This window comes from Gossypium hirsutum, chromosome D05, assembly GCF_007990345.1.
Source record: "Gossypium hirsutum isolate 1008001.06 chromosome D05, Gossypium_hirsutum_v2.1, whole genome shotgun sequence".
NCBI lineage: Eukaryota > Viridiplantae > Streptophyta > Magnoliopsida > Malvales > Malvaceae > Gossypium > Gossypium hirsutum.
In genome coordinates, this window is record NC_053441.1 from 38,896,003 (window position 1) to 38,914,522 (window position 18,520).

Here is an 18,520-nt window from a genome sequence, read left to right on the forward strand (position 1 = left end):
CCGAATATGCATGTCTATTTTGGGGCCGATTTCAACACTTAATACATTCTACAAGTATGGTCACTTGTATTGACTAAACACCCTTTTGTTTCAAGTTCAAAACTTGGCTAATACACACATACACACACTAGTAAAGCATCCTCTCCCTTTCCATCAATTTAACACATGCATTGCTCATTAACATGCAAAAGTTATATTCGGCCTTAGCACACAACTTGCTAGCCGATTCTTCTCCATTTAGCAACCAATGCACATATGTGCTCACTCAAAAATGCTAAAAAGGAGGTTCAAGAATCATCAAGCCTCCATCACATGCATCATTAACAAGCTTCATATTTAGCATGCAATGGCATTAACACAAACTTCACCTAGGCCGAATCTTAACTCATCTTCATGCCTCATCACCACAACATCAAACATCAACCAAGAATGATGCATCCATGGCCGAGTGTCATTTCCATCACATAGCAAGATTTAGACCATGGGCTAGGTAGAACTCAAGCTAACAACTAAAACATGCATGCATCTCATGGAACATCATCAAACATACCTTAGCCTAGCTACATGCATGGCCGAACCTCTTCAACCTTTCTTCTTCCTTCCTCCTTAAAATTTTTGGCCAAGGATGAACCAAAGGATGAGCATTTTTTTTTCTTTCTAGTTTCGGCTAAATGAAGATGAAAAAGGATGAACAAAATTTTCTCCTTTCTTTTCTTTAGCTCACGGCAATGGGGGGGGGGGGAAACAACCACTCATTTTTTTGTTTTTCCTTTCTTTATTACCCATACTCCTTATTTTATTTTTTTCCTACATACCTCACTAGGCCAACATGTTCCCAACATGTTTCCACCCATAGCATGGCCAACCACTAGCTCAAATTTTGGGTAATTTGACATGCAAACCCATCATTTTCACAACATGCATTAATAGACCATTTTAAATTAGCCTATCATATTTTCACCATGTCTCATATCGATCCCTATTTAATAATTTCTCATGCAATTGGCAAAATTGGAGAATGAAACTTCCACATACTCATGTACATACATAATAAGCATAGAATATGGAAATCAATTATTTTTATGACTCGGTTTAGCGGTCCCGAAACCACTTCCCGACTAGGGTCAATTTTGGGCTGTCACAGAAGTCCTTAACTAATTCGGTGACATGAGTCGATCGAGCATCGACTCTATTACGGAAATTAGAAATACATTCCTTTCATGTTTAAAATAAGTTATATTATTGAAGGTTATTTTAATTCTTATTGTTTTAAAAGAATATAAAATATGTTGTCGAAGGGATTTGAACCCAAATCAATTATTATGCTAGTAAAACCATAAATTTAACACTGTACCAAGACATTGATTTTCTTTTTTGATTTTCAAATTTGTTAAGCATACTTTATTATGTCCATCAATTATAAATATCTATACGATTATTTAAGCCCTTACTAAGCTGATACCACGCGTCAACTATGGAGCAACTCAAAACATAGGTGCTGAATTATTAATCCTATGTCCTCTCGGCTTTGCAAGTTTTTTTGCTTCGGTATTTGACTTTATACTGGTAAAAGCAATGTCTTGGGCGGCTCCCCGACCCCCGCTGAGTCTTAAAGAAATCTAACTCATACACCACCTTAAATACATACTTGATGTCTCCATTATAAATGTTGTTCTAGAAAATCAATTTAGTTCTTGGTGATGCAAGAACACCTGGTGGAATCACCGTTGCGATTGCATTATTACGAATATTACTATATGAGGAATGACCATGATTCTTGTTTCTTTCTTTTCTCACTTTGATGTGTTTTGACAAATGACTAATTACCCGAATATGTAAGTCGGGACATGCAAAATTTATAGAAACTAAATGGTCTCGCGATTGTTAAAATTTTTAATTAATTACGCAACTTTAGTTCTAACCAAATATTTTATTTCATTAATTTCCATTCCTGTCATGAAATGATTGGTGACGCATAGCGAATTCTAAACTCACTTCAAACTGAAGGTTTCCACAAATCCAAAAAAAACTTGCAATAGAATATATATACTAGATATGTTAGATTAATGTATTTGATTGATTTGGTGCCTACACCAACTAAAGATTGATGAAAACACCATGATAATCAATGTTATTATTGTTACTTTATTTCAAACCACACATTTCATTATTCATTATATGTTATTTTCAAACAAACATTTATGTTCTAAATTTATGATTTCCACAGTCACGCGTGCGAAAAAAATTGTGATTATCTATTACTAGGAGAGAAGAAGAGAATAGGGTGGGATCGCATAAAAGAAAATTTACTGACAATCATTCAGAAAAGATACCAAATGTACTATGCTTGGGTATCAAATATTGTACGTAAAAAAGGGAGGACAAATGCATATAAAAATAGCATTTTTAGCAAGGACGGCCGATTGTGCAGCTTAGTGGTCCGGCATACTTTGTGAGCTCGGGGACCATTTGACCAGGTTTGAAAGGAATCATTTTGTCGGCGCCAAATTGCTTGCTGGCACTTGGATTACCTGATGGTGTAAAAAAGGCACCGTTCTCGAAGTGGTCACCTTGTGATACCCAATTCCAATTCTTCCACTGTCCCGGCTTTAAGAGGCCCCTACAGGTCACCTCTTTAGCCCCAAAGCCTGGCGCTGAATACCTATTTCCCTGGCTGATAATTGTAGGGTTGCTGGTGCCGCCAATGGCATACAGGAACCAGTGATTGTAGTCATTGTTGACGACATGAATAAAACCAAATCGGCACCTAGGCATCCTCTCTACCAATCCTTTACCGAAGTGGTTCAAAGCAACAGTGACCTGCATCTTCTTGTCGGCACTGTAAGAGTCGCTTGCTCCAAACAACATCACCTGTAATTTTTTTCATTTCAATTGTATTATTTTTGTCAATCAAAAATTCCTCATCGTGCGTAGTTTAAAATTGAAAGGAAAGTAAGCTTACATCGTTATGGTCACTGAAGTGGCAGTTAGAAACGGTAACGGCAGTTGATCCTTGAACGACATCGATAAGGCCATCGGCGCAATGGTGAAGGGCAAGATGGTCAAGCCAAACATTGGTTGATCCGAAAATAGACACCCCGTCTCCGTCGCTGTCACCCCGTAACCCATGGTGGTTTTCACCATCCTTGATCTTGCCACCCTTGGCGGGAATAATGTGATGGATTTGAAGGCCATGGATAATGATATTCTTCACAAATTGGATAGTGATACCAGCACCATTACAAATTTCCACATTGGCTCCCCTCGCATCAATGGTCTTATCACTTGTAACAATGAGCTCCTGTTGCAGCTTGATGGTCATGGACCCTTTGAAAGTGATCCAAAGTGGTCCAGTTTGGGTGACAGCATGACGCAGAGTTCCAGGCTTGGGGTCAGCAGCATTATCAATAGGGTCAGTGACCACGTAAAACTCACCATCCTTTCCACCGGTAGTACCTCGAGCAAATCCAGGGGCACAGTTGGCCAACTTCTTCCTATTCTTTTCCCAGTCAGGATCACATCGCCAGCAACTGTCAACGTGGTTGGTAACCTCACAGGGACCCTTTTTTGATTCTGCCAACACCCTTTTGGTGATATAAAACTCGAGCATGGTCCTAGAGAAGTGGTCATTGTAATGGCGGACCACCTCCTCCGGGTTGGAGTGATAGGCCTTGTCCAGGTTCTCAATGGCTTCCAATTCTCGTGCCGTCCAGTACTCGTCATACTCAGCGATATGAGCTTCTAGGGTTGGGATTATGACAACAAATAAAAACAGAAAGAAACTATAACTAGAAATACCCATAGTGGTTCTTATTTTAAGTATCAAAGCCTAGCTCTTGGAAACAACTGGTTGGATGCAAACAGGACCCTAATAGGACAGGAGAGACAAGCTACGGCACCAAAAACTTGAACTCGAGCATGATTTGCTTGGAACACCATCATTATGTCACTATTTATAGTACACCGGGATTCATGAAAATTTCCAAATTTACAAAACACACTTGGCTACTAGTGTTTCAAGTGCGTAAAAAATGGTTGGATTTTGTTTCCTTTTTTTTGGATAGAAACAGTTGAGGTTTTCTTGCATTTTTTAGACCATTCTAAACGTCTAATTTCAGAAATTACAAAAAAAACTCTAATTATCCTCCAATCCCTTTACTCTTCAACATTTCCAGATGAAACCTCTCTCCTTTCAATTTCAAGATTTTAATCCTTGCACTTGGTTGATTTAAAAAATAAAAGTTCAATTGGTAAGAGAGTTTATTTATTTCTCTCAAATCTGAATATGTGATATGAATTGGACTCTAATTTATTACTTGGACCTTTGAATATAAAAGCACTATGTATTCAAATTTTAAAAGTCTAAAAGAGTACAGAGATTCGAGTGTATATTGAACCTCTGTGGTGATTTTTAATGCATATTTCATTATTGTTACAATCTATACTAACATTTATTGAAGTCCTTAACTAATTCGGTGACATGAGTCGATCGAGCATCGACTCTATTACGGAAATTAGAAATACATTCCTTTCATGTTTAAAATAAGTTATATTATTGAAGGTTATTTTAATTCTTATTGTTTTAAAAGAATATAAAATATGTTGTCGAAGGGATTTGAACCCAAATCAATTATTATGCTAGTAAAACCATAAATTTAACACTGTACCAAGACATTGATTTTCTTTTTTGATTTTCAAATTTGTTAAGCATACTTTATTATGTCCATCAATTATAAATATCTATACGATTATTTAAGCCCTTACTAAGCTGATACCACGCGTCAACTATGGAGCAACTCAAAACATAGGTGATGAATTATTAATCCTATGTCCTCTCGACTTTGCAAGTTTTTTTGCTTCGGTATTTGACTTTATACTGGTAAAAGCAATGTCTTGGGCAGCTCCCCGACCCCCGCTGAGTCTTAAAGAAATCTAACTCATACACCACCTTAAATACATACTTGATGTCTCCATTATAAATGTTGTTCTAGAAAATCAATTTAGTTCTTGGTGATGCAAGAACACCTGGTGGAATCACCGTTGCGATTGCATTATTACGAATATAACTATATGAGGAATGACCATGATTCTTGTTTCTTTCTTTTCTCACTTTGATGTGTTTTGACAAATGACTAATTACCCGAATATGTAAGTCGGGACATGCAAAATTTATAGAAACTAAATGGTCTCGCGATTGTTGAAATTTTTAATTAATTACGCAACTTTAGTTCTAACCAAATATTTTATTTCATTAATTTCCATTCCTGTCATGAAATGATTGGTGACGCATAGCGAATTCTAAACTCACTTCAAGCTGAAGGTTTCCACAAATCCAAAAAAACCTTGCAATAGAATATATATACTAGATATGTTAGATTAATGTATTTGATTGATTTGGTGCCTACACCAACTAAAGATTGATGAAAACACCATGATAATCAATGTTATTATTGTTACTTTATTTCAAACCACACATTTCATTATTCATTATATGTTATTTTCAAACAAACATTTATGTTCTAAATTTATGATTTCCACAGTCACGCGTGCGAAAAAAATTGTGATTATCTATTACTAGGAGAGAAGAAGAGAATAGGGTGGGATCGCATAAAAGAAAATTTATTGACAATCATTCAGAAAAGATACCAAATGTACTATGCTTGGGTATCAAATATTGTACGTAAAAAAGGGAGGACAAATGCATATAAAAATAGCATTTTTAGCAAGGACGGCCGATTGTGCAGCTTAGTGGTCCGGCATACTTTGTGAGCTCGGGGACCATTTGACCAGGTTTGAAAGGCATCATTTTGTCGGCGCCAAATTGCTTGCTGGCACTTGGATTACCCGATGGTGTAAAAAAGGCACCGTTCTCGAAGTGGTCACCTTGTGATACCCAATTCCAATTCTTCCACTGTCCCGGCTTTAAGAGGCCCCTACAGGTCACTCTTTAGCCCCAAAGCCTGGCGCTGAATACCTATTTCCCTGGCTGATAATTGTAGGGTTACTGGTGCCGCCAATGGCATACAGGAACCAGTGATTGTAGTCATTGTTGACGACATGAATAAAACCAAATCGGCACCTAGGCATCCTCTCTACCAATCCTTTACCGAAGTGGTTCAAAGCAACAGTGACCTGCATCTTCTTGTCGGCACTGTAAGAGTCGCTTGCTCCAAACAACATCACCTGTAATTTTTTTCATTTCAATTGTATTATTTTTGTCAATCAAAAATTCCTCATCGTGCGTAGTTTAAAATTGAAAGGAAAGTAAGCTTACATCGTTATGGTCAGTGAAGTGGCAGTTAGAAACGGTAACGGCAGTTGATCCTTGAACGACATCGATAAGGCCATCGGCGCAATGGTGAAGGGCAAGATGGTCAAGCCAAACATTGGTTGATCCGAAAATAGACACCCCGTCTCCGTCGCTGTCACCCCGTAACCCATGGTGGTTTTCACCATCCTTGATCTTGCCACCCTTGGCGGGAATAATGTGATGGATTTGAAGGCCATGGATAATGATATTCTTCACAAATTGGATAGTGATACCAGCACCATTACAAATTTCACATTGGCTCCCCTCGCATCAATGGTCTTATCACTTGTAACAATGAGCTCCTGTTGCAGCTTGATGGTCATGGACCCTTTGAAAGTGATCCAAAGTGGTCCAGTTTGGGTGACAGCATGACGCAGAGTTCCAGGCTTGGGGTCAGCAGCATTATCAATAGGGTCAGTGACCACGTAAAACTCACCATCCTTTCCACCGGTAGTACCTCTAGCAAATCCAGGGGCACAGTTGGCCAACTTCTTCCTATTCTTTTCCCAGTCAGGATCACATCGCCAGCAACTGTCAACGTGGTTGGTAACCTCACAGGGACCCTTTTTTGATTCTGCCAACACCCTTTTGGTGATATAAAACTCGAGCATGGTCCTAGAGAAGTGGTCATTGTAATGGCGGACCACCTCCTCCGGGTTGGAGTGATAGGCCTTGTCCAGGTTCTCAATGGCTTCCAATTCTCGTGCCGTCCAGTACTCGTCATACTCAGCGATATGAGCTTCTAGGGTTGGGATTATGACAACAAATAAAAACAGAAAGAAACTATAACTAGAAATACCCATAGTGGTTCTTATTTTAAGTATCAAAGCCTAGCTCTTGGAAACAACTGGTTGGATGCAAACAGGACCCTAATAGGACAGGAGAGACATGCTACGGCACCAAAAACTTGAACTCGAGCATGATTTGCTTGGAACACCATCGTTATGTCACTATTTATAGTACACCGGGATTCATGAAAATTTCCAAATTTACAAAACACACTTGGCTACTAGTGTTTCAAGTGCGTAAAAAATGGTTGGATTTTGTTTCCTTTTTTTTGGATAGAAACAGTTGAGGTTTTCTTGCATTTTTTAGACCATTCTAAATGTCTAATTTAGAAATTACAAAAAAAAATCTCTAATTATCCTCCAATCCCTTTACTCTTCAACATTTCCAGATGAAACCTCTCTCCTTTCAATTTCAAGATTTTAATCCTTGCACTTGGTTGATTTAAAAAATAAAAGTTCAATTGGTAAGAGAGTTTATTTATTTCTCTCAAATCTGAATATGTGATATGAATTGGACTCTAATTTATTACTTGGACCTTTGAATATAAAAGCACTATGTATTCAAATTTTAAAAGTCTAAAAGAGTACAGAGATTCGAGTGTATATTGAACCTCTGTGGTGATTTTTAATGCATATTTCATTATTGTTACAATCTATACTAACATTTATTGAAGTCCTTAACTAATTCGGTGACATGAGTCGATCGAGCATCGACTCTATTACGGAAATTAGAAATACATTCCTTTCATGTTTAAAATAAGTTATATTATTGAAGGTTATTTTAATTCTTATTGTTTTAAAAGAATATAAAATATGTTGTCGAAGGGATTTGAACCCAAATCAATTATTATGCTAGTAAAACCATAATTTAACACTGTACCAAGACATTGATTTTCTTTTTTGATTTTCAAATTTGTTAAGCATACTTTATTATGTCCATCAATTATAAATATCTATACGATTATTTAAGCCATTACTAAGCTGATACCACGCGTCAACTATGAGCAACTCAAAACATAGGTGCTGAATTATTAATCCTATGTCCTCTCGGCTTTGCAAGTTTTTTTCTTCGGTATTTGACTTTATACTGGTAAAAGCAATGTCTTGGGCGGCTCCCCGACCCCCGCTGAGTCTTAAAGAAATCTAACTCATACACCACCTTAAATACATACTTGATGTCTCCATTATAAATGTTGTTCTAGAAAATCAATTTGTTCTTGGTGATGCAAGAACACTGGTGGAATCACAGTTGCGATTGCATTATTACGAATATTACTATATAGGAATGACCATGATTCTTGTTTCTTTCTTTTCTCACTTTGATGTGTTTTGACAAATGACTAATTACCCGAATATGTAAGTCGGGACATGCAAATTTATAGAAACTAAATGTCTCGCATTGTTAAAATTTTTAATTAATTACACAACTTTAGTTCTAACCAAATATTTTATTTCATTAATTTCCATTCCTGTCATGAAATGATTGGTGACGCATAGCGAATTCTAAACTCACTTTAAACTGAAGGTTTCCACAAATCCAAAAAAACCTTGCAATAGAAATATATACTAGATATGTTAGATTAATGTATTTGATTGATTTGGTGCCTACACCAACTAAAGATTGATGAAAACACCATGATAATCAATGTTATTATTGTTACTTTATTTCAAACCACACATTTCATTATTCATTATATGTTATTTTCAAACAAACATTTATGTTCTAAATTTATGATTTCCACAGTTACGCGTGCGAAAAAAATTGTGATTATCTATTACTAGGAGAGAAGAAGAGAATAGGGTGGGATCGCATAAAAGAAAATTTACTGACAATCATTCAGAAAAGATACCAAATGTACTATGCTTGGGTATCAAATATTGTACGTAAAAAAGGGAGGACATATGCATATAAAAATAGCGTTTTTAGCAAGGACGGCCGATTGTGCAGCTTAGTGGTCCGGCATACTTTGTGAGTTCGGGGACCATTTGACCGGGTTTGAAAGGCATCATTTTGTCGGCACCAAATTGCTTGCTGGCACTTGGATTACCTGATGGTGTAAAAAAGGCACCGTTTTCGAAGTGGTCACCTTGTGATACCCAATTCCAATTCTTCCACTGTCCCGGCTTTAAGAGGCCCCTACAGGTCACCTCTTTAGCCTCAAAGCCTGGCGCTGAATACCTATTTCCCTGGCTGATAATTGTAGGGCTGCTGGTGCCGCCAATGGCATACAGGAACCAGTGATTGTAGTCATTGTTGACGACATGAATAAAACCAAATCGGCACCTAGGCATCCTCTCTACCAATCCTTTACCGAAGTGGTTCAAAGCAACAGTGACCTGCATCTTCTTGTCGGCACTGTAAGAGTCGCTTGCTCCAAACAACATCACCTGTAATTTTTTTCATTTCAATTGTATTATTTTTGTCAATCAAAAAATTCCTTATCGTGCATAGTTTAAAAGTGAAAGGAAAGTAAGCTTACATCGTTATGGTCAGTGAAGTGGCAGTTAGAAACGTTAACAGCAGTTGATCCTTGAACGACATCGATAAGGCCATCGGCGCAATGGTTAAGGGCAAGATGGTCAAGCCAAACGTTGGTTGATCCGAAAATAGACACCCCATCTCCGTCGCTGTCACCCCGTAACCCATGGTGGTTTTCACCATCCTTGATCTTGCCACCGTTGGCGGGAATAATGTGATGGATTTGAAGGCCATAGATAATGATATTCTTCGCAAATTGGATCGTAATACCAGCACCATTACAAATTTCCACATTGGCTCCCCTTCCATCAATGGTCTTATCACTTGTAACAATGAGCTCCTGCTGCAGCTTGATGGTCATGGACCCTTTGAAAGTGATCCAAAGTGGTCCTGTTTGGGTTACAGCATGACGCAGAGTTCCAGGCTTGGGGTCAGCAGCATTATCAATAGGGTCAGTGACCACGTAAAACTCACCATCCTTTCCACCGGTAGTACCTCGAGCAAATCCAGGGGCACAATCGGCCAACTTCTTCCTGTTCTTTTCCCAGTCAGGATCACATCTCCAGCAACTGTCAACGTTGTTGGTAACCTCACAGGGACCCTTTTTTTATTCTGCCAACACTTTTTTGGTGATATAAAACTCGAGCATGGTCCTAGAGAAGTGGTCATTGTAATGGCGGACCACCTCCTCCGGGTTGGAGTGATAGGCCTTGTCCAGGTTCTCAATGGCTTCCAATTCTCGTGCTGTCCAGTACTCGTCATACTCAGGGACATGAGCTTCTAGGGTTGGGATTATGACAACAAATAAAAACAGAAAGAAACTATAACTTGAAATACCCATAGTGGTTCTTATTTTAAGTATCAAAGCCTAGCTCTTGGAAACAACTGGTTGGATGCAAACAGGACCCTAATAGGACAAGAGAGACAAGCTACGGCACCAAAAACTTGAACTCGAGCATGATTTGATTGGAACACAATCATTATGTCACTATTTATAGTACACCGAGATTCATGAAAATTACCAAATTTACAAAACACACTTGGCTACTAGTGTTTCAATTGCGTAAAAAATGGTTGGATTTTGTTTCCTTTTTTTTGGATAGAAACAGTGGAGGTTTTCTTGCATTTTTTAGACCGTTATAAACGTCTAATTTCAAAAATTACAAAAAAAAATTCTCTAATTTTCCTCCACTCCCTTTACTCTTCAACATTTCCAAATGAAACCTCTCTCCTTTCAATTTCAAGATTTTAATCCTTCCACTTGGCTGATTTAAAAAATAAAAGTTCAATTGGTAAGAGAGCTTATTGATTTCTATTAAATCTAAATATGTGATATGAATTGGACTCTAATTTATTACTTGGACCTTGGAATATAAAAGTACTATGTATTCAAATTTTAAAAGTCCAAAAGAGTACAGAGATTCAAGTGGATATTGAACCTCTGTGGTGATTTTTAATGCATATTTCATTATTGTTACAATCTATACTAGCTTTTATTGAAGTCCTTAACAAATTCGGTGACACGAGTCGATCGAGCATCGACTCTATTACGGAAATGAGAAATACTTTCCTTACATGTTTAATATAAGTTATATTATTGAAGGTTATTTTAATTCTTATTGTTTTAAAAGAATATAAAATATGTTATCAAAGGGATTTGAACCCACATCAATTATTATGCAAGTATAACCTTAAATTTAACAATGTACCAAAACGTTGATTTTCTTTTATGAATTTCAATTTTGTTACGCATACTTTATTGCCTCCATAAATTATAAATATCTATACGATTTGTTCAGGCCTTACTAAGCTGATACGACGCGTCAACTAAGGAGCAACTCAAAACATAGATACCGAATTATTAATCCTATGTCCTCTCGGCTTTGCAAGTTTTTTTGCTTAGATATTTGACTTTATACTGGTAAAAATAATGTCTTCGATGGCTCCTCGACCCTCGCCGAGTCTTAAAGAAATCTAACTCATACACCACCTTAAATGCATACTTGATGTCTCCATTATCAATGTTGTTCTAAAAAATCAATTTAGTTCTTGGCAATGCAAGAACACCTGGTGGAATCACCGTTGCGATTGCATTATTAAGAATATTACTATATGAGGAACTCTCATGATTCTTGTTTCTTTCTTTTCTCACTTTGATGTGTTTTGACAAATGACTAAGTACCCGAATATGTAAGTTGGGACATGCAAATTTTATAGAAACTAAATGGTCTCGCGATTGTTAAAATTTTTGATTCATTACGTAACTTTAGTTCTAACCAAATATTTTATTTCATTAATTTCCATTCCTATCATGAAATGATTGGTGACACATAGCGAATTCTAAACTCACTTAAAATTGAAGGTTTCCATAAATCCAAAAAAACCCTGCAATAGAATATATATACTAGATATATTAAATTAATGTATTTGATTGATTTGGTGCCTACACCAACTAAAGACTGATGAAACCAGCATGATAATCATTGTTATTATTGTTACTTTGTTTGAAACCACACATTTCATTATTCATTATTTGTTATTTTCAAACAAACATTTATGTTTTAAATTTTTGATTTCCACAGATACGCCTGTGAAAAAAATTGTAATTATCTATTAGTAGGAGAGAAGAAGAGAATAGGGAGGAATCGCATAAAAGAAAATTTACTGACAATCATTCAGAAAAGATACCAAATGTACTATGCTTGGGTATCAAATATTGTACGTAAAAAAGGGAGGACACTTGCATATAAAAATAGAGTTTTTAGTAAGGACGGCCGATTGAGCAGCTGAGTGGTCCGGCATACTTTGTGAGTTCGGGGACCATTTGACCGGGTTTGAAAGGCATCATTTTGTCGGCACCAAACCGCTTGCTGGCACTTGGATTACCGGATGGTGTAAAAAAGGCACCACTCTCGAAGTGGTCACCTTGTGATACCCAATTCCAATTCTTCCACTGTGCCGGCTTTAAGAGGCCTCTACAGGTCACCTCTTTAGCCCCAAAGCCTGGCGCTGAATACCTATTTCCCTGGCTGATAATTGTAGGGTTGTTGGTGCCGCCAATGGCATACAGGAACCAATGATTGTAGTCATTGTTGACGACATGAATAAAACCAAATCGGCACCTAGGCATCCTCTCCACCAATCCTTTACCAAAGTGGTTCAAAGCAACAGTGACCTGCATCTTCTTGTCGGCACTGTAAGAGTCGCTTGCTCCAAACAAGATCACCAGTAATTTTTTCATTTCAATTTTATTATTTTTTCAATTAAAAAATTCCTCATCGTGCCTAGTTTAAAATATAAAGGAAAGTAAGCTTACATTGTTGTGGTCAGTGAAGTGGCAGTTAGAAATGGTAACATCAGTTGATCTTTAAACGACATCGATAAGGCCATCAGCGCAATGGTGAAGGGAAAGATGGTCGAGCCAAACATTGGTTGCTCCAAAAAGAGGGACCCCATCTCCGTCGCTGTCACCCCGTAACCCATGGTGGTTTTCACCATCCTTGATCTAGCCACCCTTGGCAGGAATAATGTGATGGATTTGAAGGCCATGGATAATGATATTCTTCGCAAATTGGATAGTGATACCAGCGCCATTACAAACTTCCACATTGGCTCCCCTCGCATCAATGGTCTTATCACTTGTAACAATGAGCTTCTGTTGCAGCTTGATGGTCATGGACCCTTTGAAAGTCATCCAATGTGGTCCCGCTTGGGTGGCAGCATGACGCAGAGTTCCAGGCTTGGGGTCAGCAGCATTATCAATAAGGTCAGTGACCACGTAAAACTCACCATCCTTTCCACTGGTATTTCCTCGAGCAAATCCAGGGGCACAGTGGGCCAACTTCTTCCTGTTCTTTTCCCAGTCAGGATCACATCTCCAGCAACTGTCAACGTGGTTGGTAAACCTCACAGGGACCCTTTTTCGATTATGCCAACACCCTTTTGGTGATATAAAACTCGAGCATGGACCTAGAGAAGTGGTCATTGTAATGGCGGACCACCTCCTCCAGGTTGGAGTGATAGGCCTTGTCCAGGTTCTCAATGGCTTCCAATTCTCATGCCGTCCAGTACTCGTCATACTCAGTGATATGAGCTTCTAGGGTTGGGATTATGAAAACAAATAAAAACAGAAAGAAACTATAACTATAACTAGAAATACCCATAGTGGTTCTTATTTTAAATATCAAAGCCTAGCTCTTGGAAACAACTGGTTGGATGCAAGCAGGACCTTAATAGGATAGGAGAGACAAGCTACGGCTCTAAAAACTTGAACTCGAGTTTAATTTGCAGGGAACACCATCATTATGTCGCTATTTATAGTACACCGGGATGGATGAAATTTACCAAATTTAGAAAACACACTTGGCTACTAGTGTTTCAAGTGCGAAAAAAATGTTCAGGTTTTGTTTTCTTTTTTTTTGATAGAAACAGTTCAGGTTTTCTTGCAATTTTTACGCCATTCCAAACGTCTAATTTTAGAAATTACAAAAAACACATTCTTTAATTATCGTCCAATCCCTTTACTCTTCAACATTTCCAGATGAAACCTCTCTGCTTTCAATTTCAAGATTTTAGTCCTTCAACTTGGCTGATTTAAAAAATAAAAGTTCAATTGGTAAGAGAGTTTATTGATTTCTCTTAAATCTAAATATTTGATATGAATTGGACTCTAACTTTTTACTTGGACCTTTGAATATAAAAGTACTAAGTATTCAAATTTTAAAAGTCTAAAAGAGTACTAAGATTGAAGGGGAAATTGAACCTTTGTGGTGATTTTTAATGCATATTTCATTATCGTTAACATCTACACTAAGTTTTATAGAAGTCCTTAACTAATTTGGTGACATGAGTCGATCAAGCACCGACTCCTTTATGGAAATTAGAAATATTTTTCTTTCCTGTTTAAAATAAGTTATATTGTTGAAGGCTATTTTAGTTCTTATTATATTAAAGGAATATAAAATATGTTGTCGTAGGGATTTGAATCCACATCAATTAGTAGTTTAGTAAAGCCTTAAATTTCTCACTGTTCCAAAACATTAATATTCTATTATGAATTTCAATTTTGTTACGCATACTTTATTACCTACATCAATTATAAACATATTACCTACATCAATTATAAACATATATACAATTATTTAAGCCCTTGAATAGGTTGATACCAAGCTTCAACTAAGGATCAACTCAAAACATAGATGTTGAATTATTAGTCCTATGTCCTCTCGGCTTTGCAAGTTTTTTTACTTCAGTGTTTGACTCTATACCGGTAAAAGCAACGTCATTTGTGGGAGCTCAAACCTATCAAGTGAACTTCTTTAAAAAGATCTTTTAAAAGTATTAGGGCCCCTGGACGGCTCCTCGACCCTCGCTGAGCCTTAAAGAAATCAAACTCATATACCACCTTAAAAGTATAATTGATGTCTCCATTATATGTTGTAGTAAAAAATCAACTTAGTTCATGGTGATGTAAGAACACCGAGAGGAATCGCCATTGCAATTGCATTAGTAGGAATATTACTATATGAGGAACACTTATGATTCTTCTTTCTTTCTTTTCTCAATTTGATGTGTTTTGAAAAATGATTGAGTACCCGAATATGTAAGTTGGGACATACAAAATTTATAGAAAGTAAATGGTCTCGCGATTGTTAAAATTTTTAATTAATTACGCAAATTTTAGATCTAACCAAATATTTAATTTCATTAATTTCCATACCTATCATAAAATGATTGGTGACACATAGCAAATTCTAAACTCACTTAAAACTGAAGGTCTCCACAAATCCAACAACACCTTGCAATAGAATATATATACTAGATATGTTAGATTAATGTATTTGATCTATTTGGTGTCTACACCAACTAAAGATTGATGAAAACACCATGATTATCAATGTTATTATTGTAACTTTGTTTCAAACCACACATTTCATTATTCTTTATATGTTAATTTCAAACAAACATTTATATTCTAAATTTATGATTTCCACAGATACACGAGTGAGAAAAATTCTAATTATCTATTAGTAGGAGAGAAGAAGAGAATAGAGTGGAATCGCATAAAAGAAAATTTACTAACAATCATTCAGAAAAAATCCCAAATGTACTATGCTTGGGTATCAAATATTGTACGTAAAAAAGGGAGGACACATGCATATAAAAATAGTGTTTTTAGCAAGGATAGCCGATTAAGCAGCTGAGTGGTCTGGCATATTTTGTGAGTTCAAGGACCATTTAACCGGGTTTGAAAGGCATCATTTTGTTAGCACCAAATTGCTTGTTGGCACTTGGATTACCGGATGGCGTAAAAAAGGCACCATTCTCGAAGTGGTCCCCTTGTGATACCCAGTTCGAATTCTTCCACTGTGCCGGCTTTAAGAGGCCCCTATAGGTCACCTCCTTAGCCCCAAAGCCTGGTGCTGAATACCTATTTCCCTGGCATATAATTATAGGGTTATTGGTGCCGCCAATGGCATATAGGAACCAGTGATTGTAGTCGTTGTTGACGACATGAATAAAACCAAATCGGTACCTAGGCATCCTCTCTACCAATCCTTTACCGAAGTGGTTCAAAGCAACAGTGACTTGCATCTTCTTGTCGGCACTGTAAGAGTCGCTCGCTCCGAACAGCATCACCTGTAATTTTTTTTTCATTTCAATTGTATTATTTTAGTTAATCAAAAAATTCGTCATCGTGCGTAGTTTAAAATTGAAAGGAAAGTAAGCTTACATCGTTGTGGTAAGTGAAGTGGCAGTTAGAAATGGTAACAGCAGTTGATCCTTGAACGACATCGATAAGGCCATCAGCGCAATGGTGAAGGGAAAGATGGTCGAGCCAAACATTGGTTGCTCCAAAAAGAGAGACCCCATCTCCGTCGTTGTCACCCCGTAACCCATGGTGGTTTTCACCATCCTTGATCTAGCCACCCTTGGCAGGAATAATGTGATGGATTTGAAGGCCATGGATAATGACGGTCTTTGCAAATTGGATAGTGATACCTGCACCATTACAAATTTCCACATTGGCTCCCCTCGCATCAATGGTCTTATCAGTTGAAACAATGAGCTCCTGTTGCAGCTTGATGGTCATGGACCCTTTGAAAGTGATCCAAAGTGGTCCAGTTTGGGTTACAGCATGACGCAGAGTTCCAGGCTTGGGGTCAGCAACATTATCAATAGGGTTAGTGACCACGTAAAACTCACCATCCTTTCCATCAGTAGTACCTCGAGCAAATCCAGGGGCACAGTCGGCCAACTTTTTCCTGTTCTTTTCCCAATCAGGATCACATCGCCAGCAACTGTCAACATGGTTGGTAACCTCACAGGGACCTTTTTTCGATTCTGTCAACACCCTTTTGGTGATATAAAACTCGAGCATGGTCCTAAAGAAGTGGTCATTGTAGTGGCGGACCACCTCCTCCGGGTTGGAGTGATAGGCCTGGTCCAGGTTCTCAATGGCTTCCAATTCTCGTGCCTTCTAGTACTCGTCATATTCAGTGATGTGAGCTTTTAGGGTTGGGATTATGACAACAAATAAAAATAGAAAGAAACTATATCTATAACTAGAAATACCCATAGTAGTTCTTATTTTAAGTATCAAAGCCTAGCTCTTGGAAACAACTGGTTGGATGCAAACAGGATATGAGAGACAAGCTACGGCACCAAAAACTTAAACTTGAGCTTAATTTGCTTGGAACACCATCATTATGTCTCTTTTTATAGTACACCGGGATTCATTAAAATTGCCAAATTTACAACAACACACTTGGCTACTAGCGTTTCAAGTGCGTAAAAAATGTTTGGGTTTTGTTTTCTTTTTTTTTCTTTTGGATAGAAACAGTTGAGGTTTTCTTGCATTTTTTATGCCATTCTAAACGTCTAATTTCAGAAATTATAAAAAACAATTTCTCTAATTATCCTCCAATCCTTTTACTCTTCAACATTTCCAATTGAAACCTCTCTGCTTTCAATTTCAAGATTTTAGTCCTTCCACTTGGCTAATTTAAAAAATAAAAGTTCAATTGGTAAGAAAGTTTATTGATTTCTCTTAATTCTGAATATTTGATATGAATTGGACTCTAACTTTTGACTTTTACCTTTGAATATAAAAGTACTAAGTATTCAAATTTTAAAAGTCTAAAAGAGTATTGAGATTCATGGAAAAATTGAACCTCTGTGGTGCTTTTTAATGCATATTTCATTATCGTTACAATCTACACTAACTTTTATAGAAGTCCTTAACTAATTCAGTGACATGAGTCGATTAGGCACCGACTCTATTACGGAAATTAGTAATATTTTTCTTTCATGTTTAAAATAAGTTATATTATTGAAGGCTATTTTAGTTCTTATTATTTTAAAAGAATATACAATATGTTGTTGTAGGGATTTGAATCTACATCAATTATTAGTTTAGTAAAACCTTAAATTTCACACTGTTCCAAAACATTAATATTCTTTTATGAATTTCAATATTTTCACGCATACTTTATTACCTTCATCAATTGTAAACATCTATACAATTATTTAAGCCCTTGATAAGTTGATACCACGCTTCAACTAAGGATCAACTCAAAACATAGATGTCGAATTATTAGTCCTATGTCCTCTCGGCTTTGCAAGTTTTTTTACTTCAGTGTTTGACTCTATACCGGTAAAAGCAACGTCATTTGTGGGAGCTCAAACCTATCAAGTGAACTTCTTTAAAAAGAACTTTTAAAAGTATTAGGGCCCTTAGACGGCTCCTCGACCCTCGCTAAGCCTTAAAGAAATCAAACTCATACACCACCTTAAAAGTATAATTGATGTCTCCATTATATGTTGTAGTAAAAAATCAACTAAATTCATGGTGATGTAAGAACACCGAGAGGAATCGCCATTGCAATTGCATTAATAGGAATATTACTATATGAGGAACACTTATGATTCTTCTTTCTTTCT

At 37.0% G+C, this 18,520-nt stretch overlaps 3 protein-coding genes and 3 pseudogenes across 6 annotated transcripts; all 6 read right to left on the bottom strand.

The window, feature by feature from the left end:
* Positions 1-2,234: 2,234 nt before the first annotated feature.
* LOC121217977 (pectate lyase) lies at positions 2,235-3,922 on the bottom strand. The gene is made up of 2 exons (XM_041094791.1): positions 2,963-3,922; positions 2,235-2,871 (listed from the first exon to the last, which is right to left on the bottom strand). Exons 1-2 carry the CDS (start codon positions 3,800-3,802, stop codon positions 2,407-2,409), a joined length of 1,305 nt encoding a protein of 434 aa, XP_040950725.1. The 5' UTR covers positions 3,803-3,922; the 3' UTR covers positions 2,235-2,406.
* A 1,681-nt stretch (positions 3,923-5,603) lies between these two features.
* On the bottom strand, positions 5,604-7,216 carry LOC107939965 (pectate lyase-like; annotated as a pseudogene).
* A 1,633-nt stretch (positions 7,217-8,849) lies between these two features.
* On the bottom strand, positions 8,850-10,433 carry LOC107939974 (pectate lyase-like; annotated as a pseudogene).
* Positions 10,434-12,222: 1,789 nt separating this feature from the next.
* Positions 12,223-13,847, bottom strand: LOC107939968 (pectate lyase). 4 transcript variants are annotated; one of them, XR_005914258.1, is made up of 2 exons: positions 12,894-13,847; positions 12,223-12,752 (listed from the first exon to the last, which is right to left on the bottom strand). XR_005914258.1 is itself a non-coding variant. In XM_041094793.1 (2 exons), exons 1-2 carry the CDS (start codon positions 13,199-13,201, stop codon positions 12,339-12,341), a joined length of 741 nt encoding a protein of 246 aa, XP_040950727.1. In that variant the 5' UTR covers positions 13,202-13,847; the 3' UTR covers positions 12,223-12,338. The 4 variants fall into 4 exon arrangements, 2 of the variants coding, with proteins under 2 accessions (XP_040950727.1, XP_040950726.1); XR_005914257.1 differs by having other exon boundaries at positions 12,223-12,787; XM_041094793.1 differs by having other exon boundaries at positions 12,223-12,771.
* Positions 13,848-15,697: 1,850 nt separating this feature from the next.
* LOC121203407 (probable pectate lyase 7) lies at positions 15,698-17,437 on the bottom strand (annotated as a pseudogene).
* Positions 15,815-16,213, bottom strand: LOC107939975 (pectate lyase-like). Its single transcript, XM_041092707.1, has one exon. It carries the CDS (start codon positions 16,211-16,213, stop codon positions 15,815-15,817), a length of 399 nt encoding a protein of 132 aa, XP_040948641.1.
* Positions 17,438-18,520: the final 1,083 nt, after the last annotated feature.